Source organism: Lontra canadensis, unplaced genomic scaffold (genome assembly GCF_010015895.1).
Source record: "Lontra canadensis isolate GAN:19392208 unplaced genomic scaffold, GSC_riverotter_1.0 scaffold41, whole genome shotgun sequence".
Lineage (NCBI taxonomy): Eukaryota > Metazoa > Chordata > Mammalia > Carnivora > Mustelidae > Lontra > Lontra canadensis.
This window is the reverse complement of record NW_022631035.1, coordinates 6,663,865-6,688,863: the sequence shown is the minus strand read 5'-3', so window position 1 is coordinate 6,688,863 and position 24,999 is coordinate 6,663,865. Positions and strand designations below refer to the sequence as shown.

Genomic DNA, 24,999 nt, shown 5'->3' with positions numbered 1-24,999 from the left:
TCACAGGTTTCCAGTCCTCCCCATTCTCTGGGTGTTCAAGATTCCCTGGAAGAGGGAGGGCTTGCCACTGGGCCCCCTTTGTCCCGGCACCTTGTGCAGAGACAGGCCCCAGCTCCTAGGAGACAAACCCTGTGGACATTGGTCTGGCTTCCGTGCCAGGAGAAGACACCCTTTCAGACCACGGTTCTCAACCCCAGCCCTGGTGGCCTAGGCTGATGGCAGAGCCTGGTTAAGTTGGTAGGAGGCCTAGGTACATGTTGAGCCCTCGGGTCGCCTGGGTCAACCACTGCTTTGCTGATGTCCGCTTATCGTTTTGTGATAAAACCGATCACTGGCTGAGTGGTGAGGCGGGGCCTGCAGTTGCTGGTTTGGAATGGGCTGGAGGGCTGTTCTCACTTCAACTCCCCTGAGAGTCCCTGGGCGCTGGTCTCCCGTTCCTGTTCTGCTTTGCTCGTCCGCTCCCCTCCAACAACCGCATTTTCAGGGCACCTCACCCAGATCCCCAAGCTGGAAACCCCGGAGTCCCCTTAGCAGGCCTCTGGGGAAGAAGCTAAAAGGGTCACTGTCCCACTGGGTGCAGACTGGCAGAGCAGGTTCCCTGTTCACTGCTGCCCCCAGATGGCTGCCGCGCTGGCCCTGAGGGTGCGCTTCCATAGTTTTTCTTCAAGCCTGTCAGCAGGCCTGCCCCTGCCTCACCCCCTCCCTCTGGGGCTGAACCCCAGCCCCCCAAACAGCAGGTCAATCTCCAGGGTGACAGGATGCTTCCCGGAGGCAGGCCCTCCCACTTGGGATCTCTGGTGTCCTGCCTTCCCTTCCCCGGAGCACTTAGAATCACTGTCGGGACTCTAATCTTCTAGAGGAATGCCAAATCCCCAAACTTCCGGTGTCCAGGAGGCTGGATCAGCAGCTGGAGCCTCCTGTGCTGTCGATGTAGAGGGACCAGGAGGGGGAACGGTGCATGTGGCACCAAGCAGGGCCCATCACGTCAGTGCCAGGCTGTGTCCTCACGCCAGTTGTCAGAGCCCACCTGCCGCGGGCCCCAGGACATTCAGGTACATTTTCCCGGGCAGGCAGCAGGTTCACCTCAAACACCACAATCCTTAACAGGCCTTGGGCAAAATGGCCCTTGCGTACCACGCCCCACCCCCACTCCTCCTTTTTTTTATTTTTTATTTATTTATTTTTTTAAGATTTTATTTATTTATTTGACAGGGATCACAAGTAGGCAAAGAGGCAGAGAGAGAGAGAGGGAAGCAAGCTCCCTGCTGAGGGGAGCCCGTTGTGGGGCTGAGGCTTAATCCCAGGACTCTGGGATCATGACCTGAGCTGAAGGCAGAGGCTTTAACCCACCGAGCCACCCAGGCGCCCCTCCTCCTTTTTTAAAAATAAAGGTATTTATTTGAAAGTAAGACTGATTGGGTAGCTCAGTCAGTTAAGCGTCTGACTCTTGGTTTCGGCTCAGGTCATGATCTCAGGGTCGTGAGATCAAAACCCACATCGAGGTCCATCGTCAGCACAGTGTTTCTCTCTCCCTCTGCCCCTCCCCGCTTTCTCTCTCTTTCTAAAATAAAATCTTTTAAAAAAATAATAAAGCAAGGCTTATTGAGGCAAAACTTAGAGTGAAATTCACCCTCCCTGGTGTCCAGTTCTGTAAATTTTGACAAACATTTACAGTTGTATAAGTTGTATAAGTTGTATAAGTACCACTGCAATCAATGTTTCGTCTTCCGGAAATTTCCCTCTTACACCACCCCAGCCCTGTGACCAGTCAGCCTCTGCTCTGCTTTCCCGGCCTGCAGTTTGCTCCCCGGCCATGGTGCTGTTACTGCCTTGATTCCCCTTTTGCGCCCTTACACCCCCACCCGGATTGCGGTCCGAGCTCATGATGTACTGTCTCTCTGCTCAGAACCCCTACCCAGGAGGCCCCGAGAAGCTCGCCCTCACCCCTCTACCACCAGGAGACTCGTGAAAGCACCCAGCCGGGTTTGCGGCTCATCACTGGGGCGAGTAAAAGCTGCCTCTCCTCCCCTAATAAACTCTAGACCCCATGCTGACAGGAACGTGGGGGTTTTACTGGTCCCATTTTCCCTAGAACAGAGAAGATGCTCAGCCAAAGATAGTTGAATTAATGAAAACCCGTAGGAGAAAAGGAGCTGTCTCCGGCCTTCAGCGCCCCACTCGGCACCTGAGCTTTGGAATGCGCAGATGAGATGGCTGCAGTCAGGCCCGGGGAAACCGGGATCCAGACCACAGGACCGGACTCCCTCTCCTGGCCCTGGGACGTCTGACAGCGGTCATGGTAGGGACGTCTGTGGTCCGCTCCCCTCCAAACAACCACATTTTCAGGGCACCTCACCCAGAACCCCAAGCTGGAAACTTGGGAGTTTCTCTGGAGTCCCCTTTCTCCCCCGTCTCTGCCCCCTCTTGTGACCACCCCCAGATTGTGTCCAACTCCAGCCTGATCCAGCAGGACCCCTAACTCCTCCACTCCCACCTAAACGTCAGGTGGCCCTTTACCTTGACCTTGTCCTTGCCTCAAGCACTACCTCTACCTGCCAGCCCCACCCTGTCCTCCCATCACATCACACAGTCTGCAGTTCTCCAACCCGGCCTTTGCACGCCTGGGGCCTCTGAGTGCTCAGCATACCCCAGCCAGGTGTTCACAAGGCTTTACCAGATCAACCTGAGCGCATCGTGGTCCACAGACCCTGCTCTGCTCATGCTTTTCTCCAAAGCCCCTCGAAGACCGCAGTTTGCATCTTTCTGTGTGTGCTATTACCAGCTGCCCACTCAGGCGCCACACCCCTGCTCTGTTCCGTGCCCGGCACATAGGAGGTGCCTGGTAAATGTGTGCTGTGGACAGTCCTGTGTCTCCTCGAGATGTCCAGCCTTTCCGGGCGCTCCCAGTGCTCTCCTCCCCTCCCCTCTGGTCAGCTCCACGGTCCCTTCCTCCGGGAGGCCTGCCCTGTGCCGCCTACCAGGCACAATCAAGCTACTTTTCTCAGTCCCCAGGGCTTCCAAAGCCGCATCAGTTAGTTGTTTGGGCAGATAGGTTGGGCGCTCGCAGGACGAAACCACTTACTGCTCTGAGTACACGTGGTTTACACAGTCGGATGCTCGATAAAGGAGAGAGTGAATTTAGAACTAGTGACCCAGGAGCAGACTGTTGCTCCCTGCCGCCCCCAAACTGTGAACTCACTACCCGCCCTAGAAGCCCTAGGAAGGACCACCTCGCCTCGCCAGGACTGCCCTGCTCGCAGCACGCATTGACAATCTATATCCTGATTTGATAATAAGTCACGAGAAGCCCGGGGACCTAGAGACCGCTATGAAGAAACAGGGGCGTTGGGGGAAGTTTTCACTTCTTGCATCTCTTTCGCCCGCGGGGCCAAGACAGAATGCTGAGCAGGAAAAGCCTGCTGGTTCCCGAGCCCCAACCGCAGCAGCCCGTGGGCGTGCCCAGGGCTGGGGACTGGCCCGGGAGGGGCGGGGCTGGGCGGGGCCTGCGCCGGGGCGGGGCGGGGCGGGGCTGGGCGGGGCGCGCGTCCCGGGCCGAGGGGCGGCGGCGGCAGCAGCAGGCGGGAGCACCTCGGCGGAGCCATGCCGGCTGCGCGCGTGGAGTACGTCGCGCCCTGGTGGGTTGCGTGGCTGCACAGCGTCCCGCACCTGGGCCTGCGCCTGCAGCCGGTGGACAGCACCTTCAACCCCCGCGATGAGAGTTACCGGGAGGTGAGTGCGCGCCACCCGGACCCGGGCCACGGCCGGCGCCCCAAGTTCCCGCACCACCCCGTCCCCACCCCCTCCCGGCCCGCCTCCCACCCTGCCCCGCAGTCTCGTCACCCCTCTCCCTTTCTCCCCCGGGGCTCTTGGCCACGGCGCTCCCGTCTGGGAACCTCGTGGGCCGGGAAAGCTGGAGAGATGGGAGTTCTGCCAGCGATGGGGAACGGGGAGGAGGAAGGGCGCGGGGGCTGCGTGCGGGGCGTGGGGGCCGAGCGCCGGGGGAGGGGGGCTTTTGTGCCTGTAACTCCCTCGCGCGAGCTGCGGGGATGCCAGGGGCGCCACGGGCTTTTCTTCCGTCTGCGGTTCCAGGACGGGCGCTCTCTTTCCGGGTGTCTGCGGCCTGGGAGAAGTTTGAGCAGAAACTGACTGGTCTCCCGAGTTCGACTCTGCAGCCCCCCTCGTCCCCAGCCCCTGCCCGCAGGGTGGGAGCCGCTGACAGCACCTCTGCCTGGGCCTCTCCTGGACGGCTGCAGGGCTGGGGGAGGCGGCTGCGTGGGGGGCGGGGGTGACCAACCTCTGGTGCGCCCAGAGCCCGCAGCCACATGTGGAGATCTGGGGGAAGGGACGTGTCCCGGGTCAGCCCCATCCCACCGCAGCCTCCCACTCCTGCTCAGTACGTACAACACAGAACAAGGCCCTGGATTTCTGGGGTCTTGGCTTCTTGGCCGGCCACTCCCCTCATCCTTGCACTTCGGCCCTTTCTTTGCTCCTCTGACCCTTCCCTCTGCCCCTTCCCTCCTCCTTGTCTCTACTCCCACTGGGGGAGGGGCTCTCCTGACCTCCCAGCCCATGCCGAGCTTAAGATTCCCCCAGCCTTCTGAGGTCTAGCCAAGCCTGCTCCAGCCCCTGAGTCAGTCCACCGCTGGGTCAAAGATTCAGGCCGAAAAGCCCAGAATGGGACCCATTTGTTGAGAGCCACCCGCCCATGTTGGGACTTTGACCCCTGGTGGCCTCTGCCTGCAGAGTGTCAGGTTCTTGGACATGATCTGCCCGTGGGGGGCAGGTTGGGGCAGAGCCGGACCTCTGCTGAGTCCCGGGAGGCTGAGGGGGAGGCTTAGCCGGGAGTCAGCTGTTAGCCTTCCCCGACCAGCCCTTCTGCAGCGCCCGGGATCCTGACCGGGCAGGGCGTGCAGTGCACTGGGCTGGGGAGTCTAATAATAGCCCCTAGTGTCCCTGTCAACCTCAGGCCCCAGGCGCTAGGTGCCTGCCCTTCCGGAAAGAGGAGAGAATCGGGACCCCTTCTTGCAGTCTGAGAGGCAGTTGGGTGGGTTAGCCTGGCTCTCTCCTCCTCTGTGTCTGCCCCTCCCGCTCCCAGCGCTCTGCCCCTGGAAGTCAGCGTTCCCTGAGAATGCGGCCGCCTGGGGATAGCTCCAGGGAATCTTCCGCTCCCAATGAATGCATGCAAAGAGGCGGATGTGATTTCTGAGACAGCTGTGTTGTTGGTGTGTGTGTGTGTGCACACGCGTGTGTGCGCGCGCCCCTGTTGGTGTGTCCCCAACCCTCCCCCCAGATCCTATACTGGGGGGCACGGAAGGTCTCCAACCATAATTTTCTTCTCTCCACGGGAGGAAATCTAAACTGGCTGGGTCAAGAAGACCTCCAGATGCCCGAGGGGTGGTGGTAGGGCACTCCCCCACCCCGGTGGCCCCAGAGACAGCACCTGTCCCGCCAGCAGCTGGGTGGAGCGGGTGTGGGGGGAACTGCACCTCCCCCACCCACTCAGTCCCCTGGAGAGGTGGCAGCTGAGCCAGAGCCCCCCCCCCCCACAGTCCCTGCCCCTATCCTCTCAGGGTGTAGCCTCTGGCACACTGTGCTGGGCACCAGATGACTCCAGAAGGCATCCCCTTCCTTTGGGTCCCTGTTCCTGGGCAGCCGGACCATGGCTCTGGGTGTTAGTTAAGGGGACTCCTGCTTTGTTAAGTCCTCCTGTTGTCTGACCATGGGTCCCTCTTGGAAGCTCCCTTCCTCCCAGTTGGCAGGCCAGTTAACATCGTGGATGGGGCACCTTCTGCTGTCAGTCATCTGAGTACTTAGCAAACATGATGGAGGCCAAATGTTGTGCCAGACGTGGGGGTCACGTGATAACCAAGGCTGCCCAAGGCTCTGGCAGCTGAGTAGGTGGGGCTGGGGCTCTGCTCTCGGGCTGTCTTGGGTTGGAATCCCCGTTTTATCACTTAACTGTGTGTCATGGCAGGTGTCCATACCTCTCTGAGCCCCACTTCCCTCATCTGCAAGTACTAGGGCTTAGTACCTAGAGGGTCCTAGAGCTCGTGGTAGGACCTGTGATACAAACCATTAAACAGGCTGCCCTTGGGGTTCAGTAATGTGTCCAGCGACAGTACTTTGTATCGGGCGATACAGAGGGAAGAGATTTTCTTCTACAGACACTGATCAGAGAAGAACTAACCCATGCCCCAAGTGTCCAAATGAACGACACTGGCTTGTGGGGATGTGCGTGTGCACGCTCACTAAAAGACTCTGTGGGAATGGAAAGGGGCAGGTGCAGTCCCCGAGGAAAACTCAGGAGGGACCAGCTGTGCAGGGATCTGGAAGAAAAAGGGGGTCCTGCAAGAGTGTATATGACAGACGAGCCGCTTGCCTTGTGACCCAGAATATCCTGAGTAAATTCACCTCCCAGAAAGTTCCTGCAGAAGCAGGGGTTCCCACTCACTGTCTTCACTCTTGGGGAGCAGTGGAAGCCCGCCAATGTTTGATCCTTTCACCACCCACCCACCCCCACTCCCGCCAGTGGACTTGACCTTGTACCCCCAGCTCTAGGTTGCATGTACAGAGGGGAAGCAGCCCGGACCTCCCAGCATGAGTCTCTCACCTTGGATGGGGGAGGCATAGAAATGGAGAGAACCACCCCCATCAAGGAGAGTAGGAAAGGACCCAGTAAGTTAGGGGGTCTAACGCATGTGACTGGCCCCCAGCTAGCCAGGTGTCCACAGCAAGGACCTCTGGCCCTGCACCCAGCCGTGGCTCTCCCAGAACAAGCCACTGGAGTTCCCACCTCCAGCTGCCCACACCACCCCGCTCCCCGCCATGGTGGAAAGACCAGGCGCTGAGGAACGAATGTACTTAAACTCCAAAACGCCATGCAGATGTTAGCAGCTGCCTTTGTCGAAGTGCAGGAGCCACACAGGGTTTCCTGTTCCCTGGCTCCGTTCTGGCTTCCGTAGACCAGCCATTCTTTGGGGACTTGCGTGGCAAGATAGAGGAGATGTTTTTAACTTTTTACATTTAGACGTGTATTTTCATGTGTTAACTGGGTGGCTCAGCTCCTAGGCTCCCCAGAGTCCCCAGTGTGTCTTCAGGCCAGGGGAGGGGACAGGATGGGGCTAGCCCCAGAACCGTGGGGCTCCCCCCACCCCCCCTTCCTTGGGGGCAGGTCTCAGAAGGAAAGGCCAGGCTGGGAGCCCAGCCGAGGAGCCCAAGTTGGATGAGGAAGCCCCATTCATCTAGCCTGCACACTGAGTCATGGTCATCGGACAATCACGCTGTGCCCCCCTCCCCTGCTGGGGGGCCATTGGGTAGGCTTAACCCTTTCCTCCCAAGTGCTTCCAGCTCCCCTCCCTGGGGTCTCGCCCCCAGGCCAGCCCACTCTCTAGCTGTCTCCTGACGCCTTGGGTGGGGGTGGGGTCTCCCACTGCAGCCCCCTCCCTCGCCTAGTGCAGAACCCCCTCGTGGTCAGCGTTCCCAGCGTGCATATCAGTCAGTCCCATCCCAGCCTGGGTCCTGGTTTCTTGCTCTGGGTTTCCCATTACAAAGTGGCAAACCAGAACTAATTGAAGTCACTTGGCTGAGGACAGAGGCTGGAGCCCAGGCCCTGTTGTGGAGCTGTGGGCACGGTGGTGCTCGGTGTCGGGCAGGGTGGGGGAGGGAGTGGCTGCTGGGCCCTGAGGTGGTCAGCTGCTTTCTCTGCTCTGTCAGAGCAGGAGACCTGTGAACAGAACTCCCAGCTCACTTGGGAAGAGGTTTGCTCTCCCCCACCCCCACCTGCCACGCACATGGGGACTTGCAGTGTTAATTAGGGGCAGGAAAATAATTGCCTATTAGAGGTTGGCAGGTGCCACCACGGTGGTGGAAGGGGGTGGGGGGGTTCTGCTATTTGGGCTACTGCTCCCTCCACCCTCCTAACTCCTTCCTCCTCCTCTGCACTCCCCAACTTCCTCCTTTCCTTCCCTGCCCCCCCAAACCTGCCCCCCTTGTCACCCAGCACCGGTGCTGGGGAGAGATCCAGAGGTGAACTGCTAACCAAAAACCCCAACCACGTTGGGCTTCCCAGGCCTGGCCTCTCCCGGGCGGGACTTGCACCTGCTTGAGGCCCGCTGCCCAGGTGGGGAGGCTGCGCCCTCAGGGCTGGGCTGGCAGGGGGTCGAGGGGTCTCTGAGAGCACAAAGTAGGGGAGCCGCCACACAGACGGAGGGGGCAGCTGGCTGAGCTCCAGGGGGACTGACAGCCTTCTTAGCGGTGCTTCCTCGCCGGGTGTGGACACATGGCGTAGTCCTAGATTTTCCTGTTTGGGGAAAGACTGGGACTGTCCAGACCAGCTGGAAGTCCAGGGTAGCTGGGAGGAGGTCTGGACACAAACCACTTTCTAGCGTATACAAAAGGTCCGTCTGGGGTTTTGTTGCCTTTTTTTTTTTTTTCATTAGGAGCAACTTGTAGAAAAGTGTGCGCTCTTTTATTTTTTTTTTATTTTTAAATTTTTTTTTAAAGATTTTATTTATTTGAGACAGAGAGAGCACAAGGGGACAGGCAGAGGGAGAGGGAGAAGCAGACTCCTCACTGAGCAGGGACATGACGTGGGACTTGATCCCAAGACTCCAAGATCATGACCGGAGCCGAAGGCAGACGCTTAACCGACAGAGCCACCCAGGCGCCCCAGAAAGTACAGTTTTAAGTGTCTGCCTGAGTACGTGCGTGAGAAACCATCCTGATGGAGTATTCCCGACCCCCCAGGAGCCCCTCACGGTCCGTCCCTTTGCAGAGGTGTTTCCTGTGCACACCTGTCACTCACCATAGGGGGGCTCCTCCGACTGCGCCGTATGTCTGCCGTTTGGCTTGTCTCCCTCAACCTCCCGTCTGTGAGATCACCCGCGCCACCGTCTGTGGCCGTGGCTTTCTTCCCGTGGCTGCCTGGTATTCCTACTTCTGACGACAGTGCATTGTATGTGTCTGTTCTCTTGTCAGTGGACACTTGTGTCCTCTCTGCTCTGGGGCTGTTACCAGGGTATTGAGCTGCTGGGGACATTCAGGGGCATATCCTGGGGGGGACACCGGTCTCTTTTCTGTAAGGTAAAAGACCAGGTGTGGCCTTGCTGGCTTGTGGGGCAGGGGCGTAGTGATTGGCTTATTAGTTAGGGGGACCCTGGGTTTTAACAGAGGGGTCTCGGGGGCCTGCACAAGTGTGGTCAGGACACAGCCTGGCATGTCTGTCCCCTCCTCAGTCAGAGGAGGCCCTGGAGAATGGGGCTCTGCTAAGCGAGTCTTTGGAGAAAAGCTTAAGCTTATAGAAAAGGTTTGAGAAAGTCTGTGGACACTCCTCGGCGCCCCCCAGACTTGCGGGACACCGACCTCCTGGGATCATCTCTAGATGTCCTTCTGGGCCCGGAACAAGGCTTGAGACCCTGCATTTCTAACAAGGTTCTGCATTCTAAGAGATGGCGTACCGTGCCGGGTCGGTGAACTTCACTTTGCGTAGCGAGCGCCTGTCACCTGTCTCTTTGTCCTCCTTGGCCATCTTCACCTTGGCCTGGGGCTCCAGGGCACTCCGGTGAGGGGGCGTGGGGGCAGGAAGGTGGCGGCTCCTTTCCACCTTCTCAGCAGGGTGAGTGGCCTCCTGCCCCAGTCACAGGACAAGCCCAGTGCTCCAGGCCGAGAATCCCGGCCCCGCCACGCCGTGAGGACATCAGGGACACTTCCTCTTGGCTCATGTGTTCGGGTCCATTGGGGGCGGCCACGCTGCTGATGGGGGAAGGCGAAGCCACGCCACGCACCTCCACCATCCTGGCTCCCAAATGAGCCACCTCTCCCGCCCTCTTCTGGGCTGTCCCTGCCACTTGGGCCATTTGTCGGTGAGGCTCAGAAGCCTGCAGGTCCGGGCGACAGGAGGAGTAGGTTGAATCAGGGCTCCGAAGGCCAACCCAAGCCCTCACAGACCTGGGACGGGACAGGGTGGACCCAGCAGGTGCCTCACCACGGTGAGGCTCCACCCCGCACCCCCCACCCCCCGAAAATGACCCCGGCCTAAGGACTGCAGACCCCAGCCTCTTTTTTCATCGCTGTCTCCTCTGTGCATGCGTGGTCTGACACAAGTCTGGTCTCCCTCTTAGACCGGGAGGTCCCAGCATCTGACAACTCTGCCTCACTACCACCAGCAGCAGGTTTCCCAAAACAGGCTCCCACCCCAGCAGCCCAGACTAGAGTGCCGGGGGCTGTGGAGCCGGAATCACCGGCGGGCACGTGGGGAGCAGGGTGAGGCTGACTGACGGCCAGGTCCAGCCCTGGCTGGCGGCCACCAACCCTGGTGCCATCTGGTGTCCATCTGGCTGCATCGGGAGACTGGAGGGCAAGGAGGGGGGTGCCTCCGGGCCTCCTGACAGACAGCAGCTCGCCTTGCAGGACCCCGAGGTGCTCTGCTGGCCTGAGGCAGCCCCTCTTGCCCTCTCCAGAATTGGGGGCTTGGCTGTTTCCCCTGGCCTGTGGGGGACGGCTCTCCCTCTCCGGCTTCAGTGAAAGGGACCCCATGGTACATGTTCTGACTCTGCCCCACCCCCCACCCAGCCTTCCAGCCCAGAGCTGCCTTCTTGTTGCTCTGGAGGGACCCCAGCATCTAGAACAAGGCTCGGAGGAAGCGGGTGCTCCAGGCGTCCCTTCCTGGCCCTGTCCCAGGTTCCTCTCAGCTTCCAAAACATCCTGCCCACACCCGGTGTCCTCCAGGAGGCCGCAGCCCCCAGACCCTCATGGATGTCCCTCCCTTTGTCTGTCCCGCAGCCACGCGGCTCACCCCCCACAGCTGCCAGCTGGTGGTTCCTTCCCAGTCCCTTCAACCGCTCAGAGGAGCTCATCAGGCAGGGCCTGGTCCGGATCCTAAACCACCAGCCAGGGCCCAGCCTCAAGCTGCTCCTTCTCCCTCACCTCTGCCTCAGCAGCCCAGACCGCATCCACTGTTCTCCTGGCCTCTGCCCACCCACCCTGTCCGCATGGAAGCGCCTTCTACCCCCGCGTCCCTGCCCAGCCTGAGCGCCAGGCATGGTGTGTTCGAGAGAAGGAGGAGGGAGGAAGGGCAGAGGAGGGGATGGAGGCTACCCGCAGCCCCAGGGGGAGCTCGGGGCCCCAGCACAGGGTGCTTCTCGAACCCCACCGTGGGACCGAGTTCTGACCCCGGGCCTCTCCTCTTCAGTCACTTCTGTTCCTGGGGCTGGTGGCCGCCATCTGCCTGGGCCTCAACCTCATCATCCTCGCGACTTATGTGGTCTGCGTGTGCTGCTGCAGGCAGGACGAGGCCGTGCAGACCAAGCGGCGGGACTCCTGCTGTGTTACCTGGACGGCGGTGGTGGCCGGGCTCATCTGCTGGTGAGTGTTCCTATGCACTGGGCTCCGTGTGTGGCTTTGTTGGTGGGGGGGGTGGTTCTCCGGTGCCCGCAGGGGGCGGGAAATTAGGAATACAATGGGCCTGACCGCCAGGGTCTTCCTGGTGGTCAGCCTGGTCTATGACACCCCTTCCTCTCCCTCTGCCTCCAGCCCTCCAGCCTCCAACCATAGGGACTCCTCTGCTGTCTGGCCACATTCTCCTGCCCAAGCACTGGGTACTGTGACGGCAGAGGCTTTCCCAGGGTGAAAGCTGTCCCTTTCCCCGTGCAGTAGCAGGAGTCAGATGGGTGGGGTGGTGATGGGGGTCTCCCCAGTGTGCCTCTGCCCTGGTGCAGTGCTGGTTAGCCTGGCAGGGGGCATGCCTAGCAGACCCGTACAGCCTTCCTGGATAGAGGGGGATGTCGGCCGTTTGCGTCCTGGGACCTTCCTGGCTGCTCTGTGAGGTCAGAGAAAATTCGACTACAGTCTCCATCAAGTCCATTCGTCTCAAGAGATCAGTAGCTCTTAGTGCCATCCTCTGGGCCTTCTTTGCTCTGGACAGTGAATGAGGGTTCCTAACCCCACGTGAGAGCCCACATTGCCCAGACAGGATCCGCACTCTTGCCGGCTCTGTTTTCAGGAGGTTGTGTTGTTCTTGTTCTTATGTCCGCAGAGGTTTTTCCAAAAGCCTCAGGTCCTGCCGTGAGATGCTCCTGGGGTGGTCACTCTCGAGGGGTAGAGACCTCCTTGCTAAGTGTCCGTTGCATCCAAGATCCCACAGCGGGACTTGGCCCTCTGTCTGGGTAGCAGGATGGTGGGGGTGGGGGGGCAGGCGGGGCGCAGCAGTGCTGGGAGTGAAGACGCCTGGGCTGTTAGCCTCACTTCGCTCCTGTGGTTTCTTCTCCATTAGCGCGTGCTCCCGTCCTGTCCTGCCTGCTGCATAAGGGTCACCTAAGCCAAGATAGGAAGGAGCCAGAAGCAGCATCGCAGTGGTGCCAAAGCGCTGAGCCCTAGGGCTGGGTGGAGGGCGGGGGGTGGACTGGCCGCCGGGTCCTAAATCATAAACAGAAAGGAAGGAGTTCTAGTCAGGAGTTCAAAGACAAGTCTGACTCCAGCAGAGAGGAGCTCCCACGAAGTAAATGGAATAAAAGCCTCCCGCGTTGGGTGGGCAGGGAGAGACGGGAGACAGCGAAGCAGCCAGTAGTGCCTTCTACACGGCGAGCCCTCTCCGTGTGAACTCAGATTTTTTTTTCAAAAACGCTGCAAATGACAGAAGAATACTTTGGAACAGTAAGAATGACTTTGGAGGGCCAGTTCCAGTAAGTAATAATTACCGGCCATTTCAGGAAAACTCAGAACAGAAGGAACACATGTGGCATGATTCATTCTCCAAAATTCTACAGGCTGTTTGCACCAGGCAAGCGCGAGTCCGCGGGAAGCCCAGGCACTAATTCTGCCTTCTGTGGTTCTTGGTGTATTGGGAGAGGCAGAGAATCACACATTTGATTTGAGTAATTACAAACTAAGGAGTAAGTTTGGAGGAAAAGAACCAGCATAAAGGCGATGGTGTACTTGAGTCGGGCATTCCTGGGTCACGGGCACCAAGATCCATAGGATGACCAGGCAAAGGTGGGGGCAGGGTAGGAGGAGATACTTTAGGCAGAAGAAAGAGGAGTGTGTGCAAAGGCTCTGTGGCCGGAGGGAGCAGAGGACGTTTTAAGCAACTGAAAGAAGCTAGTGTGGCTAGAGCAGAGAGAGCGGGTGAGGGGGCTGGGGTGGGGCTGCTACACGGGGTCTTGGGGATCAGCCATAAGTGGAATAGTCACCAGTCATCTTTACTAGAGTTGTGCTCAGTTCAGAATGAGCTGGGGGGAGACTCAGGGAAAGGGAGTAGAAAAGGCCGAGGTAGAGGGAGACCAGGGGAGATTGGGGGAGGTCGGGAGGACTTGTTGAGCTCTGACAGTAAGGATCCTGGAGAAGAGGGGGGATTCATTCCATAGAAGAAAGTCCCAACAGCAGGTTCCCCAGACAGTCAATGGTATAGGAGGAGAGCTCCTCATGCCCCTCCGTGTGGGAGACAGAATTTTATCCCTGGGAAAGATATTCTGTCTTTTCCCTCAAACAGAATGGTCTGTGTGGCCCAGGCAGGACGGATGACGCCCGGAGGGAGCTGGGAGGTCCTCATTAAACAGCCAGGGCGATTTCCGGTCTTGAAAGACCAGGTGCCCTCCTGGGCCAGCTTCAGTAAACCCGGACTAGGGGAAGGTAGAAAATGAGAATACCTCCAGGCTCAAAAACAGGGCAAGGGATGGAAAGGCTTTGGGTTGACGCTGAATCCTCAGAAAACACTAGATCAGGACACCGAGAACTAGAGGAGGTTATAGAGAAAGTTATAAACACAAGGAGTCAACAAGAGGCATTTTTCAGGGCATAATAAAAATTTTTTTCAAAATAATAAAGTCACCAACTAGGAGCTCCTAGAACTCCAGTGCGTCTCACGTTTGAGCATCTCGGCTGGACGTGTGGTCCCACGGGTGCTGGGGAGAGACACCGACCGGACAGTGGTGCGGTTCAGTGGAGTCAGAACGAGTTGAACTTGCATTCTGGTTGAATGCACACAAGACTCGCAGGACACCAGACTGTCGCCAGCACGTGTGCACATCTGCATTACACACAACAGAAGAGCCTCTGTGCACAGGCTCGGAGCACACGGCTGCCGTGGGCGCGGGGGGCAGCGCCCCTTACCTACGCCGACAACAGGCACTCTGGGTGACTTTGTCCTGTGGTCCACAGACCCCTTCCCGAGAAACACTGTGCTCGGAGCCGAGCCCATCCTGGGAGGAGATTTCTCTAAAATCTCTGGGTTGCATCCTAGACTCTTCCTCGTGAACAGAAAAAGAAGACGTGTAAGTGTGTGCACATGTGCTTTCGTCTCCCCACCTCCCGCCCCCGAAGTTAGTGTTCTGGATGAAGGGTCAGCAGGCAGCTTAGTGAACCTCCAGATGTGCGCCCCCCCACCCCCTCCCCCGTCCCCAGTGGTGCACGTCGGATGAAATACAGCGGATGATGTAGGCGAGATTCGAGATGATTTGTGCAGGCTGGAATGTTGGACGGATACCAACTCGATGCAGTTTCACAGGGATAGATTTTTAAAAAGTTCTGCTTTTGCTTAAAACAAAAATTAGTGCTGTGCTACAGGAAGGAGGAGAGGCTGGGCTTGGCGGCAGTTCTGGCGAGGAAACCCAGGGGTGTTGTAGACCACGGGGTCAGCGGGGCGGAGAGGGGGTGCCGGGGCTTAGCCGCCCAGTCCTCCGAGCTGGATAGACACCTGGCCGTGGAGGCCTCACCCGGAGTGACAGTGACCAGTTGGAGGAGCGTTTGAACCTGGTGGACCGTGATGACGGAGACCGGGGTCTGGATAGAGGACACGCATCTCACTTGGAGAGCGGGAGGGAAGGGGGATGTGGAGACACATTCTGATGTCTAAGGGGCATCCTACAGAATTGGAGGCTTATTTTGGGCTGCTCCCAAGGACAGTCAAGAGACAGGAGGTAGGCTTCAGCTCCATGGAGGAAGGAACTTTCTATCAGCTGACCAGCTACCTTGTGGGTGCTGTGAGGAAGCAGAGGGGAAGGGTAGAGAATAGGGGAGGTCCCCAGCTCCTGGAGGTTTCAGGAAAGACCTCGGTGGTCCCTGAGCCTCCCCCATGACAGTCACCTGGGGAGCTGTTGAAGGTGCATGTCCCAGGCCTACCACAGCAGAATCCCAAAGGCCCAACCAGCGGTCTTCACCGCCTTTGGAGCTGCTGGGCTTACAGCCAGGCCAGGGACAAGATGGCCATGAACCTTCACCCCTCCCCCCGGGTCACCTCCCACACCTCCAGGAAAGAGCTCCTTAGGCAAAACCCCACTTTCCACGGATGTTTATAGCAGCTTTATCCATAATCACCGAAACTTGGAAGCAACCAAGATGCCCTCAACAGACGAATGGGTACATACACTGTGGTCCGTCCACAGAGCGCAGTTCAGCGCTGAAGAGAAAGGAGCTACTTAGCCATGGAAAGACATGGAGGGACCTTGAATGCGTATCACTCAGTGGAAGACGCCAGTCTGAAGAGGCTCCATGCTGGGACTCCAGCCATAGGACATTCTAGAAAAGGCAGAACTCTGGAGACCATAGAAGGATCGGGGGTTGCGGGGAGGGAGGGGTGGATAGGTGGAGCTCGGGTTTTTAGGGCAGGGAAGCTACTCTGTAGGATACTCTGATGGTGCGTGGGTGCCATACATGGGCCCAGACCCATGGAACGAACCAGAGCAAGGGTGGTCCTTAGCGGGAACCATGGACTCGGGGGGATAATGACATGTCAGTGTGGGCGTATGAGTGTACAAAGGTGGTGAGGAGTGGTGGGAACAGAGGTGGCTGTTAGGGCGGCAGGGGCTGTGTGGGAGATCCCTAGACCCCTACTCAGCTGTGCTGTGAATCTAAGACTGCTCTAGGGGCCCCTGGATATCTCTGCGAGTTAAGCATCCAATTCTTCATCTCAGCTCAGGTCTTGATCTCGGGGCTGTAAGTTCAAGGCCTGCATGGGGCTCTACACTGGGCATGGAGCCTACAAATTAAAATAAAACAAAATAATAAAATAAAATAACATCTGCTCTAAAAAATACTGTATTTAAAAAACAACAACTTTCTCTTCTGCGTGTCACTTCTAACCTTGGGGTCTTGCTTGTAGTGCCGCGGTGGGCGTTGGTTTCTATGGAAACAGCGAGACCAATGATGGGGTGTACCAGCTGATCTACTCCTTGGACAACGCGAACCACACCTTCTCCGGGATAGATGAACTGGTAAGGCTCACGGGCAGCGCCGGGCCGGGCCGGGTGCAGCCCGTGAGGTCAGTGTGCTCAGAACAAGGGCCCCAGTCACATCCCAGCCAGCTTGGCCCCCTGGGGGTGGGGTGTGTGTGGGGGGGTGGGACTCCCCTTGGGGCTGCCATTGGTCCTGCTGGGAGTAAACAGACAATTTCTGCTCTTCAGGCAGGGAGGGGTGGTGAGGACAGGGGCGAGGACCAAAGGAGAAAGGCGGACTGGGCGCAGGGGTCCCTGAGGCAGCCATGGAATCCAGCCCCGTGGACTTCGGGAGGGCCGAGCCTTCCCCTGTTTGTCCAAGGGCAAACTGAATGTGGGAAATCACCCTCACGCTGTGCTCTGTTTGCTTCAGCTGCTACATGTGGAGTATCATGGGGTCCAGACAAGGTCAAGGAGTGAGTCTTTTCAAATACAAGTGACACACAGCCCAAGGGGTGGTGCAGCGAGGTGTGGTGGGGGCTCTGGCTTCCAGCTGGGGGCTCAGGGTGGAGGACTGTGCCGGCTAACCGGAGTGGGTATTGGCCTTTTAGGGCTGGAGCCATTCTGCTGGGCATCTGGCCTGAGTGAGAGACCAAGGTGGGGGTTGGGGTTTTCTCAAACACCGACCTTGGCCTCTTAGACCCCAGGTGCTTGTCCCCTTCATCATAAGGGGCAGGCGTTTTGGGCTGGTTTCCAGGTAGACCCCATGCCCGCAGGAGCCGAGCTCCAGAGGAAAAGGCAAAAGGCGGTTTTCAGGGAAGCCGGTCCTTAGACATCCACACTGTTCCCCTTCCCCTCTGGACCAGGTCCCCAGCCGCGGCCAGGAGGGGGCAGTGACCTCAGCACATGGCCAGATTATGTCATCGGGCAGCCTCAAGCACAAAATCCAGCCCCAGCCAGAGCATTTGGACATTGCCCTGGTACTTGCTGGAAGAGGATTCTGGAAGAGGATTCCCCCTCATTGCCCCCTCCTTCTCCCTAAGCTCCTCTAAGGCCTTAATCCATCAGCAGCCCTGGGGTGGAGGCAGAGGGCACACCTTAAAGAGACAGTCCTGGTGCTCCTCTGGCCTCATGGAGAGCCCTCCTGGGGAGCGATCGGTCACAGGCCAGACCGGGCCCCGCCTGTCCTACAGCACGTGCCTGCTGGTACCCATTGCTGGGAGACAGCTCTGTGGGGCGAGGCAGGGACAGCTGGGATGGGGAGCTGAGGGCAGCCTCGAGGCTGAGTATGGCCTGACCAGCCCTGGAGGCATGGGGGGACCTCACCTTCAGTGTCCCCTCTGCCCTACCTCTGCCCTGGAAGGGAAGGGGCTCTGGCCTCTAGGCTCTACCTCCTGCTCTCACTCCACCCACCAGCACCAGACCCACTAAGAGGAGAAACCCAGCCCCGAAAGGGGAGTCCCCTGCCTGGGGAGGCCCCAGAGCCATGACCTGGCACTGCTTGACTCATGACCACTGTAAGGAATGGCCCTTGTCTTTCCTAAGGACTAAGGAGAGAGAACCCCAGAGCCATCCTCATGGGAAAGTTTGAGTTGTTTGTGTTCTATCCTGTGAGATGAGAATGGATAGGGAAATAGCTAGAATGAATCCCCAGGATGGCCTATCCACCACGAGGGCTGAGTGAGGGCTCCAGGCCAGGTCTGGACATTCTAAGACAAGACCCACGTCTCCAAACTCCATGTTACCAAAGGGAAGAGGTCTGTGTGTCCCTGGCTATCAAGCCCTTCATTGTCTCTGCACCATGTCTGAAAGTCGCAGGAGTCCCAGGGTTTTGTGACGGTCGAGCCAGCTGGGAGCTGCCTCCATCCCGGTGAGGGCCATGGCCTGCCTCCCCTGGGTGAGCGAGGTATTTCCTCCCAGTGGAGAGATAGAGCTCTGGGCCCCTGCTGGGTGGGACCTGTGAAGTTGGTTTGGGCCTCAGGGAGGGCACCTGACACTCTGGGTCCCGAGGGCTGCAAGGGAGGCAGCAGCCTTTGGAGGGCTCCCCAGATCCAAGGGTTGAAGGCCAAACACCAGAGAAATGGTGTTCGATGAGATAATGTAAGTGAAAGTGCTTGGTAATCTACAAAGTCCCCCCAAGTGGGGGTCACTATGACAATGCGTGTCCTTATTATAATTACTGTCATTATGTGTGTTCCTCTAATCACCCTTAAGAAGACAGGAGGCTTGGGTTAGTGGGGCAGGGGAAGGGCAGGACTGGAAGGGCAGGTCAGAGTGAGGGGGACCCTTCAGAGCTCCCCTTCCTGGACCAGAAGCCCCACACCTGCACCCTTGCACCCTGAGGGCCCTGCCACTGTTCAAGGCTCGGGGACGCCTGGCAGGCTTCTGGACCAGCTGCACGCTTTGATTTGGGGGATCAGAAAGAGTCATTTGGGAGTGCCAGGTGGGTCCTTTTTCTGGCCCAGTGTCCCCCCATCCACTTCCCCTCCTTCAGTGAGCGGGGCCTGAGCTCTGGCGAGTGACTCACACAGGGGACCAGGCATACCTCTAACTGCTCAGGGTCTTAGCTTAAAGGTCCCCAGGAGCTTGGCTGACTCAGCTCTGAGCCACACGTTCCAGTGGCCAGTGTGGCTCCTCTGGGCTCTCACGGGAGAGCCAGCAGCAAGCCTGTGGGCAGGCTTGGGTGAGAAATAGGGCATGGCGAGGTTGCATTCATGTTGCAGGATTGGAAGCTAGTGTGTTCTGGAGCAAGAACCTGAACCCGGGTGTTCTGGTCTTTGCCGTTCCCTTCATGATCTGAGATGGGGTCCCTCCCCACACTGGCAGAGGATCCACGCCTCTGTCCCCTAGTATGGCTGCCCTTCTAGAAAACCTCAGAAAGTAGAGAAGCTTCCTCCCCACCTGGAGGTTTTCAGACTTGAGCGTGTATCTGAATTCCCCGGAATGCTTGATTAACACAGATTGCTGGGCCCTCCCTGAAGTTTCTTGTTCTGGAAGTCTGGGACAGGGCTGGGAATTTGCTCCTGGTCACCCTGCTGCCAGTCCAGGGACCGCACCTGGAGGACGACTCCTCCATCCTGGGGGGACGAGAGCTCCCGCACCTGCTTGCTCGCCCCACTCCCCGCCGCCCCAGCCTGAGTCACTGAGCTGTCCCTCTTACGCTCAGAGCTCTTCCCCTGGGGAGTCTCTGCTGCATCTCCGGGGCCACCCTGTCTCTTGGGGGCTCCGGGGAACCCTCTGAGGACCGGCGGTGGAGTGGGGAACAGGGGGCCGTACGTAGGTCAGTGTTGTGGTTTTAATTTTTGTTTGTTCCTTTGTTTCCTTTGAGAGGACATCAGGAGGGAAAAAAGGGGCCAGGCAGATGTTTACTGGCTTTGGTTTTTTTCAAGGAGAGATTGAAGAAATGAAGAAGTTAAAATCATGAGCTAGGGAAGGAGAAGTCGTCTTGCAGGAAAACATTGTTAGCAGCCCTTTGCTCCAAAGTTCCTCGTATATAATACAGGAACATAAAAAGACTCCGATCTCAGCACTTAGTAACGGTACCTTTTGGATCAATGGTTCTAAAGCACTTGTATGTTGATCTCATTGAACGGAAAGGCGGGTTGATTGGGGTGATCGTTGTTATGACTTTTTTCTTCCGCATGAAGCTAGAAACAGCCCAACCCGGAGTATCTCTTAGGCCTTACCCAGTGTGTAAGAACGGAGAACAAGCCTGGAAATGGAACAAGCTGCTGACATTGAAAAAACAAAGACAAACAGAGCAAAGAGGGCCATTCTCTTGTCTGGAACCAGGCACCCGCAGAAGAGCACAGATGTGAAAGGCCACAGAGTTGCCCTCGAGTCTCCCTAACACACCAGCAGCGGAGTTGGTCACCAGGAGTGTCGTCTCCGAGGACTCTCAGGGCTGCCTGTGGGATGACGCCCCTCGGTGACATTTTATCTTCCTTCCAGCCCCAGGAGAGGATTAACACCGCCTTCCAGCCGGTGGTACCTGTCAGTTTGGTGTGACAGTTACGGCAACAGAGCCTTTCTTGCCCTTGCAGCGGGAACACAGGCTCAGAGCAGGCTTGGACTGGAAGGGCGAGCTGGGGGTTCCCAGGCTATGTCCCTGGGTCCGGCAGGGACCCTGCATCTGGATTGTTTGGAAGCACCTCTCCAGGACCAGGCCGTCCTTGGGCTCCTGGTTGGAAAGCCAAAGACAGTCACCACCTTTGTCCTTCCCTCTGTACCTTTGGAAAGAAAGTCGCTTCCTTCCTTCTGGAGCTCCCAGCTCCCGGCCCTTGCAGCCCCACCAAAGAAGGGAGCCTGTCCATCCACCTGGCAGGACAGCCGTGCCCCAGGGTGGGGTGGGGCGGAGGCGGGGCCCGAGTCCCCAGAGCAGGTGCCGACCTCCTCCTGCCACATGTCCAGGCTCTTCCAAGGCAGGATCCATCCGTCTGTGTCATTTCAAAGTGTCATTGTTCTGGCTTCACGCGGGCTCCAGAGGCCGGGAGCTGTTGCTGGGTCCACAACAGAGCCTTTCTCTTGGGAGGTGTTTAGAAATCCTGCTGTGGGAACAGAAGGTCAGGTAGCAACAGAGGAACAGAGGAACTTTTCCATTCCATCCCTTGGTCTGAAAAAGAATTTCTGATCCAAGGTGTTTCGAGTTTTAAGGGAATCCTCTTCAAGGAAGTAAAACGGATTCTCCTGTCGGTTTCCCCATCTGGGAGCCCCGGTCCTGGTTTAGACCGGATCAGGCCTGCCCCCCACCCTGGTGCAGGGATGTGAGGGCTGGGGGACAGGAGGGCCTCTCTGTCCTCCTGTGGCTTGCACGCCTCCTCCCCCTGGAGGCCAGATTCACAACCCTGGCCCCCCCCCGCAGGTGTCTGGAACCTCCCAGAAGATGAAGGTGGACCTCGAGCAGCACCTGGCCCGGCTCAGTGAGATCTTTGCCGCCCGGGGCGATTATATCCAGACGCTGAAGTTTGTGCAGCAGATGGCGGCCAACATCCTGGTCCAGCTCTCGGGGCTGCCCGTGTGGAGGGAGGTCACCACAGAGCTGACCGAGCTGGCCGACCAGACTGGCTACATGGAATACTACAGGTGAGGGCCCGAGGGAGGGCCAGCGCGGCCGGGGGCGGCTTCCTTCGTCCCAGCCTGTGTCTTGGGGCCCAGGCAGGGCGTTCGTGAGCTATTCCTGGGACCAGAGGAGTGTGTGTGCTGAGTGGTGGGCGTCCAGAACCGCCTCCTTGGGCAGGCCGGCCCCAGAGACCCAGAAAGGGGCAGACAGGGGGCGGTGTGCCAAGATCCCGTGTGAGAGGCTGAAGTTGGCCTCCAGGGACCCCTGGGACCAGCATCCTTCGTGGCTGGTACTGGGTAAGATGCCAGTGGTTTATGGGGTTTGTGGGGTGGGTAAGATGCCAGTGGTTTATGGGGTTTGTGGGGTTTGTGGGGTTTGTGGGGCGGGCTTCCCTACACCTACAGGCTCGGCCGCGTGCAGGGGGTCTGCACGGAGCCTCCCTTGCCGTACTCAGGAGTACAAACTCGTACCTCCATAAGCTTTGGGAGTCCATGTACATCTCCCCTGCCCTCCCATTCCCCAGACCCCATCCCAGGTGAGGGCGCTGGACACAGGCCCGCTGACCAGCGACAGGCTGCCTCCTTCCGTGGGCGGCATCTACTGAAGGTCGCCCTGAGGAGAGCCAAGGAAGGAGGCCGCCGTCTGGGCTTTCAGGGACTCCTGGCCAAAGGGGGACTTACGCCCACCAAGTGCACATCTCTTTTCCTCCAGGGCCCAGCGCCTTGCACGGAGGGAGGGGGGCCCTGGTGAGGAAGGGGTAAATGAGTCCTGAAGAACAAGTATCAGCTCTTTGGACCCACCTCTTCCCCAATGCATTGGTTCCCCTTCAGGCCATTTAGCAAAGGTCAGAGCCTTTACCCGCCCTGTTGCACAATTTACTCTGGTTTTCTGGATTCATTTCTCCTTTATGAGAAAACCCCACCCCGGGCTGACTAAGAAGGACACAGAGGAAATGCTTCTAATGGGACCCCAACTTGTCCAGAGCTCTCCCTTCTCCCCCTTGGGTAGGATCAACCCGGACCTTGGCAAGGGAAGCGTGTGAAGTCAGTCCCCAGCTCAGGCGGGCACTCCCCACTCCTTGGTCCCACACCCCATCCAGCCCCTGCTTGCCCCAGATATCACGGATCTGGTTTCCCACCAGACTTTTTCCTTTTTTTCTTTTTTTTGCTCACATTCAAAATGGCCTTTCTCCCCAGCCACAGAAACTCCTGATTCCGAGGATGGGCTATGACTCGTGACCTAAAAAAGTGACATCTGATGAGTCCTGTGACCTGAGGGACATTCTTCCTCTGAGCGTGTGAAAGCTTAGTCCCGGGGGTCAGGGACAGGTGGAAAGTGGGTGCCCACGTTGACCCTGCCTTTCTCCGTGAGCGGCCCTGGAGTGGGACTCTGTATCCTTAAGGGCCCCCCGTAGGCATGAGACACTGTAAGAGTTGGAATAAGTCAGTTTACATATCAAAAGGGACTTAATTTTAAGGTGATTCCATTAAAAATGGGCAGCAGGGTGGTGACAGAGCATATCAGCTGTTTTCAGTGTGGGTGACCAAGGGGTGCCCTCTGACCCCCGTCCCAGCTCCCTTGTTCAGGCTGGGGCAGAAAAGGCCCAGTCTGAGGACATTAGCACCAGTGGCCCCTGAAAACCAATGGTGTTTTGTGCCTTCCTCCCTCCGCTGTTTGCCGGCTCCTTCTCTCCCCTCTTGTCCCAGGACAGAGAGGGGCCTCATTCCTCGAGCTCACCAGCCTGAGGGGCTCCTCCGAACAGACTCCCCATCTTTGTTTTCCAGATGACTCTAGAGCAGAGCCATCCAACTAAGCTCGTGTTTTTTTGGCACTTTTATACAAGACCCAGCTAAGTATTGGAGGCACTAAAAAAAGCCAAGCCTCTCTGAGAGGCTCAAAAGGGGTGTGACCAAGGTGCCTGCAGAGGCCGGATCCATGAGAGCCCCAGGAATCAGGGCCTGCGCAGCTCCTGTTCCTTAGAAACACATCCCAGGTCATTTCTGGGCTCCTCTGGGAAAACACATCCGTCTCGCAGAGCTGTTTCCAGGAACTCCTTACAACACGAGGTGTGGATGTGGAGAAAACACGGAAACACGATCGTGGAGAGTGAGTGAGAGGCGATCCTAACCTGATTTCCTGCTGGTGTGCACAGCAGGGAGAAAGGCAGTAAGAAATCTTTAGGTTTTGAAACATGAACTGGAATTTTGAGAGGTCCCTGGTGGTTGGCCATGTCTCCTGCAGGAAGACACACAGAGGAGGGGGAAAGTCCAGAATTCCTGGGCTGGGCTCTCCTCCCACGGGCCTCCATCTGTTTTCCAATCTGTGGAATGGGGTTGTAGTTTCTGAGGCCCCTTCCTGCCCTGACTCCAATTCTAGGAAAACTGGCTCCTTGGTGGAAGGGGGGTCTCGGTTAGCGCCCTTTCTTGGCACTCAGCCTCCACTCACAAAGACGGGAAGAACCTGGCTTGGCTGCCAGGGGGCCTCCGAGTGCTCGCTCCCTCCCTCTGGGACCCTCGTCCTTTCGTACAGCTGGCGCTGTTCCCACCCACCCTCCCAAACTCCTTCTCACCCTCCTGATGGTGTTAGTGAAGCATTGCTGGAGAGGAGAGGTCCCTGAATTTAACTGGCTCTTGCATCAAGAGAAATCATAATGATCCAAAGGCTTCTTTGTCCAGGGGCTTGTCCCTTCTGTCTGTCCCCGCTGCCTCCTGTGTCCACAGGCTGCTAGGCAGTGGCTGCTAGGTGAGCCTGGTGCTCACTGGTAAGGCCCTCTCTGGGGATCCTGTGTAGAAGAGAAAGGAACTCTCGGGGTTTTGCTTGGGACTGCATCAATGCCTTTGGACTTTAAGCCCTGTGGATTCCTTAGCCCGTGCTTTGGAGAAGCAGGAAAGCGGAGACTTTGAGATCCCTCGGTGGCATGCCTTATTAACCTTTGTACTTCGTGAACATTCAGCTTTCCACCCAGCCCTGAGAAGGTTCCAGCAGTAAAGATTTGGAAACTGAGGCCCAAGGGAGGGAGAGGCAGCTTGTCAGGGTCTGCCCACTGGTGTGCAATGGCCTTTCCCCATCAGCGCAGCTTGGGGGTGGGTGGGGGGCGGGCAGACAGGCCCAAGGAGTCAAGGAGTGAGGGATTTCCCTGGGGCTCCCTCGCCCTACCTGAGCTCCCTGGTGGTCTGGGAATGAGCCCAACCCCGCGTCCAGGCACCCCGTACCTGGCACAGATGTTGCTGAGACGAGCCTGTGTGTCCTAAGCAGTGGGTCCCAGGCAGCTGGGAGGGCGAGACAGGAGGCCTGAGGGAGGCCAGGCTGAGCCTTCACCATGGACGTGGGCATCTTAGGGGCTTTCTTAGATCCATGGACGTAAATGTCAGGCCTGATCTGATGCCGGTGAGTGTTCTGAAAGCAGCAGGAGGGTCCGGAGCAGTACCCGTGGGAGGCTGCAGAGACCTCGTAGGCCCATTCCGTCCAGCGTGTGGCCACTAGCACACGTGGCACTGGCTTGTAAATGAATTAGAAGCAGCTCAGATGAGACACAAGTCTCTTCTGTTGCCCGGGCCGCGTCTCCACTCCCCGAGCCACGCGTGGGCAGGGCCAGGTGCACTGGGCAGCACAGAGATCTGGAACATGCCCGTCACTACAGGAAGTTCTGGCCGGCCGTGCTGGTTTAGATGCTCGGTCTGGGTGGGGAGCGTGACCCCTTCGTTCAGGCACAGCCAGGGGTGCAGCCCTGGGAGTCCCCGAAGAGCCCGTCTGCCATGCGTCCTGGTCCTTCCCGTCCGGGGCAGGGTGTGCAGCCTC

At 58.1% G+C, this 24,999-nt stretch overlaps 1 protein-coding gene across 1 annotated transcript in view; it reads left to right on the top strand.

Annotated features, from left to right (window-relative positions):
- Positions 1-3,554: 3,554 nt before the first annotated feature.
- TTYH2 (tweety family member 2) overlaps positions 3,555-24,999 on the top strand; it is a 35,359-nt gene continuing 13,914 nt past the window's right edge. Inside the window, exons 1-4 of the mRNA XM_032870711.1 lie at positions 3,555-3,729; positions 11,189-11,361; positions 16,091-16,202; positions 21,004-21,224. Coding sequence (XP_032726602.1) covers positions 3,601-3,729; positions 11,189-11,361; positions 16,091-16,202; positions 21,004-21,224 — 635 coding nt within the window. The 5' untranslated portion in view covers positions 3,555-3,600. The remainder of the gene's footprint in view (positions 3,730-11,188; positions 11,362-16,090; positions 16,203-21,003; positions 21,225-24,999) is intronic.